This window comes from Coffea eugenioides, chromosome 7 (genome assembly GCF_003713205.1).
Source record: "Coffea eugenioides isolate CCC68of chromosome 7, Ceug_1.0, whole genome shotgun sequence".
In the NCBI taxonomy this organism is placed as follows: domain Eukaryota; kingdom Viridiplantae; phylum Streptophyta; class Magnoliopsida; order Gentianales; family Rubiaceae; genus Coffea; species Coffea eugenioides.
The window spans coordinates 12,880,188-12,884,752 of record NC_040041.1 but is presented as its reverse complement, the minus strand read 5'-3'; the positions used below and the strand labels follow the sequence as shown (position 1 = coordinate 12,884,752).

Here is a 4,565-nt window from a genome sequence, read left to right as displayed (position 1 = left end):
TTGATGCATAACTTGTTTTATTTGAATCAAAAAATATCGAATTCCAATCAAATTCGAGAAACCAAGATCTTAATCTAGTATGGACTCAATCCATTACTTGTTCGATTCAAATCCAAAAATACTCAAGCTCCAACCAATATTTGAGCAGCAGCTAATATTTGATTAAGAACGAAATATTCGAGTATATTTGATTAACTTATTGCCTTACTCAATATGCAAAAGAATATTTATTTCAAAAAAAAAATTTATTACACAAATCGGATACCCGATCCGATCAGACCCGCCCCGCTTCAGTGTGCTCTGTAGAAGTGAAACCCCTTAAACCCTAGACTCATCCTCCGTCTCAGTCCCTTCAATACAAAACGCCACCGCTGACTGAAAAACCCTACTCTCTCTCTCTCTCTCTCCCTCCCTCCCTCTCTCCCTCTCACAGACACACACACTCTTCCCCTGCTGTATATCCAATCGGTGAGTTTTCAGCCCTAGTTTCCAATTCCTTTTCTGCCTTCACGCACTTCTGTTTTGCAGAATGGACTGTTTCTGTGTTTTCTCGATTACTTGCTTTTTATGTTCCTTGCCTTGGTTTTGTGTAAATTTATATTAATGGGTTTGAGTTTATAGGGACAAAGAAGCAAACATGCTTGCGCTTTTTGAAACCCCAGCGGGTTTTGCCCTCTTCAAAGTTTTGGACGAAGGCAAACTCTCCAAAGTTGAGGTGATCATTTGTGGCTGTTATTTATTTAATCTGTGGTTCTAATGATTTTGATTGATTTTAACTGCTAAAGGTTTTTCCCCCTTCGTTTTAGGACTTGTGGAAGGAGTTCTCCACTGCTGATTCCGCAAGAAAGGTTTTTTCCCTCCCCCTTTTTTATGAATTTTTCTGGGTTATTTTGGGAATATCTAGCTAAGATGACAAGTTTATTTTTGTTTCTTCATCTTGTGTATTTCTAGTAGATGCTATTGAAGAGTTCTTGATTGTAGTAGTCTGGCTTTTCCCGGATGATTTTTGGGCTATTTTTTGTTGGTTTGAAATTGTATTCTGTGATTGTTGTTTTTAGGCGTGGATTGATGATTTATCTGGGTTAATTTGTGTTTTTGTTTTGATTTTTATGATTAGATTGTAAAGCTAAAAGCTTTCTCGAAGTTTGAGAATACCTCGGAGGCATTGTCAGCAGCAACCTTGTTGATTGATAGCAAGCCGAGCAAAGGTCTCCGCAAGTTCTTACGTGCTCATTGCGAAGGTGAAGCTTTAGCTGTGGCTGATTCGAAACTCGGAAATGCAATCAAGGAGAAGCTGGTCAGCTAATAATTACTGTTTCTGATTGCAAGTATAGCAGTTCTTATAATGTATTCCTTGATTTTTTTTTGAACTCAAGAGACTGATTCTGTGTTTGCAGCAAATTGACTGTGTTCACAACAATGCTGTTATGGAATTGATGAGAGGTGTGAGAAGTCAATTGTCTGAACTCATTTCTGGTCTAGCTGCACAAGATTTGAGTCCAATGAGCTTGGGTCTGTCCCACAGCCTGTCTAGATACAAGCTAAAGTTCAGCCCTGATAAGGTAAGTTTGTGTACCTCAGTATTTGCTGTAAACTTGATAAGCTAAACTTGATTATATCAAGTTTTCACTGATGATTTGTTTCCTTTTGGGTTGAATAATTGGTTGTTCCATTTGTGTAATGTTGTTTTTTCCTTCAGTTTAGATTGAAGAAATGTAGAAATCAGATAACTGTACTTGATTGAAAAGTTTACTGCTGCGTTTCCTTTTGATTTCTTGTCATCTTATAGGAAGTTAATTTTGTGTCATGTTGATTTTATTAGGTGGACACAATGATCATTCAGGCTATCGGCCTTTTGGATGATATTGATAAGGAGCTAAACACTTATGCAATGAGAGTTCGAGAGTGGTATGGTTGGCATTTTCCTGAGCTGGCAAAGATTGTACAAGACAACATACTGTATGCGAAGGCAGCAAAATTGATGGGTGACCGTTCAAATGCTGCGAAGCTTGATTTTTCTGAGGTAGAGCTTCAATTATTTATTTTCTATTATGGGACAGTGAAGGATTATGAGCAATATAATACCATAGGGTTTCTCCTTGTTAAAAAATCTTATCTGAGCCTTGTGGGTTGTTGCTAGACCCATCCATGGACTTGCTGCTCCTATTGACTTTTAGGCACAACGCATAGGTAGTGGTATTGTTTATAATGTTCCTCCATAAGAAGGCAGTGTTAGAATGATAGTCTGGTTTAGATCAAAATTGCTGTTTAGTAGTTTGGTTTTTCAGTCTGCTTTGCTGGTCAAATGTTGCATGAAACCAGCAAAACCACCCTCCCCCTTTCCCTCTTATATCGTTATTTTTGAAGTGATGACATTGGCATTCTATGTTTGCACTTGAATTATTAGATACTCCCCGAAGAAGTTGAAACAGAGCTTAAAGAAGCTGCCTTGATATCCATGGGAACTGAAATTAGTGACCTGGATTTGATGAACATAAAAGATCTGTGCAACCAAGTTCTTTCTTTTGCCGAGTACAGAGCTCAACTGTATGATTATCTAAAGAGCAGGATGAACACTATTGCCCCAAATCTTACTGCTCTTGTTGGAGAACTCGTTGGTGCTCGCCTTATTGCCCATGGAGGTAGCTTGCTCAATCTTGCTAAGCAACCAGGAAGCACAGTGCAGATACTTGGTGCAGAGAAAGCTCTGTTCAGAGCTCTTAAGACAAAGCATGCAACTCCTAAATATGGTCTTATATACCATGCATCTCTGATTGGTCAGGCAGCACCAAAGCACAAGGGTAAAATATCAAGATCTCTTGCCGCTAAAACTGCGTTGGCAATTAGATATGATGCTCTAGGAGATAACCCGGACAATACAATGGGATTGGAGAATCGGTTAAAGGTATTCTTTTATTATGATTAAGTTAAGGTTTTAGGTGTTCGGCTCCCTTCTGTTGTTAAATCATCTTCTCTCTGTAGCTTGAAGCACGATTGAGGAGTTTAGAAGGCAGAGAATTGAATCGTGCTGCTGGTTCTGCTAAAGGCAAACCAAAGATTGAAGTTTATGACAAGGATCGAAAGACGGGTGCAGGGGGACTGATAACCCCTGGGAAGGTCTGCCATATATTTTACATTCTATTAGTTCGCTAAGTCGCAATTTTTTTTCACTATTTTTTTCTTTTTGTCTGCAGACTTACAATCCTGCGGCTGATGCTGTTCTTGGACCAACTGAGTTATCATCAGAGAGAGAGAAAAATGAGCAGGAAAAAAAGAGGAAGGATGAAGAAGCAGGTGATGACACTCCTATGAATGGTGTGGAGAAGAAAAAGAAGAAGAAGAAGAAGGGGACTGATATAGAGGATACTCATGCTGCAGAAGATGGTGTTGCTGGACCTGAAAGTGAAGTGGTTGGAAAGAAGGAAAAGAAGAAAAAGAAGAAACATGCTGCTGAAGATGCTGAGCTACAGAATGAAAATATTGAAGCGGGAGAGAAGAAGAAAAAGAAGAGAAAGCACCCTGAAGCAGATGAAGAAGTCGAAGCTCCCAGTGAAAAGAAGGAGAAAAAGAAGAAGAAGAAGAAACACGATGCATGAGAATTACCCGATAGCGAATAGAACGGTGCAGTTTTGGGATGTTCTGTGTTGTTTAGGTGGTGTTTTAACCTGTAAAATTATGCTCCATGGCTCACCGTAGCCTGCCTTTCAAACTTGTGTCGATATATTTTCCAGTCCAAGTTAGGAATGATTATCAATTCAAGTCATTATCTCTTTAATACATGTGATTTCTATACTACGTCCAGAAGCCAAATGCATTTTAACGTTAGTTTTCTGGATTTCAATGGTGCTGTTAGATGTTTAACAGCTGAAACACTGATTCTGGAGCTTTTACTTGGTAATTTTTCTGGAAAGTAATGGATGTTAGAATAACAAAATTGTTGTAAAGTGGAGTTTAATCTCACAATGGGAGCTTAGGTTACTTTGACATGTGAAGGCATTGGTTGAAACTTGAAAGCTTAGCATCCAACTAGAGCTGTTAATCGAACCGGGCAGCTCGCGAGCCGAGCTCGACCCGGCTCGATAAGAGCTCGGCTCGGCTCGTTAACAGAGAGAAACGAGCCGAGCTCGAGCTCTAATAGGTACTCGTTTAATATACGAGCCGAGCAGGGCTCGGCTCGTTTAAACCCGGTAGGCTCGAAAAATAAGGGCATTTTCGTCATTTCCACGTGTATGTGGTAAATGGTAATCTAGTCAAAGACTCAAAGGCATCTCCCGTCCGTCTGTCTGTAGCCCTAATTCATTCTTTCCTCCTTTGGTCTTTCGTTTTCTCCTCCTACAGCCGTCACCCGACTCATCCCGCAGCCTCCATTCTCACACCACCGCACGCCGCATCCCTCAACCTCCATTCTCACGCCGCATCCCTCAGCCTCCATTCTCACCAGCAGGCGCCATCCCTAATTTTTTGATTTCCCCTTTCTGTCATCTATTTTCCCATTCCACAGCCGCAGCCGCCATTCTCACGCCGCCGCACCCCGTAGCCTCCATTCTCACGCCGCATCCCGCAGA

At 40.7% G+C, this 4,565-nt stretch overlaps 1 protein-coding gene across 1 annotated transcript; it reads left to right on the top strand.

The window, feature by feature from the left end:
* The first annotated feature begins 317 nt into the window (after positions 1 to 317).
* On the top strand, positions 318 to 3,795 carry LOC113778095 (probable nucleolar protein 5-2). Its single transcript, XM_027323370.1, has 9 exons — positions 318 to 468; positions 622 to 715; positions 807 to 848; positions 1,118 to 1,297; positions 1,398 to 1,562; positions 1,823 to 2,023; positions 2,408 to 2,905; positions 2,983 to 3,117; positions 3,195 to 3,795. Exons 2-9 carry the CDS (start codon positions 638 to 640, stop codon positions 3,594 to 3,596), a joined length of 1,701 nt encoding a protein of 566 aa, XP_027179171.1. The 5' UTR covers positions 318 to 468; positions 622 to 637; the 3' UTR covers positions 3,597 to 3,795.
* The last annotated feature ends 770 nt before the right edge of the window (positions 3,796 to 4,565 follow it).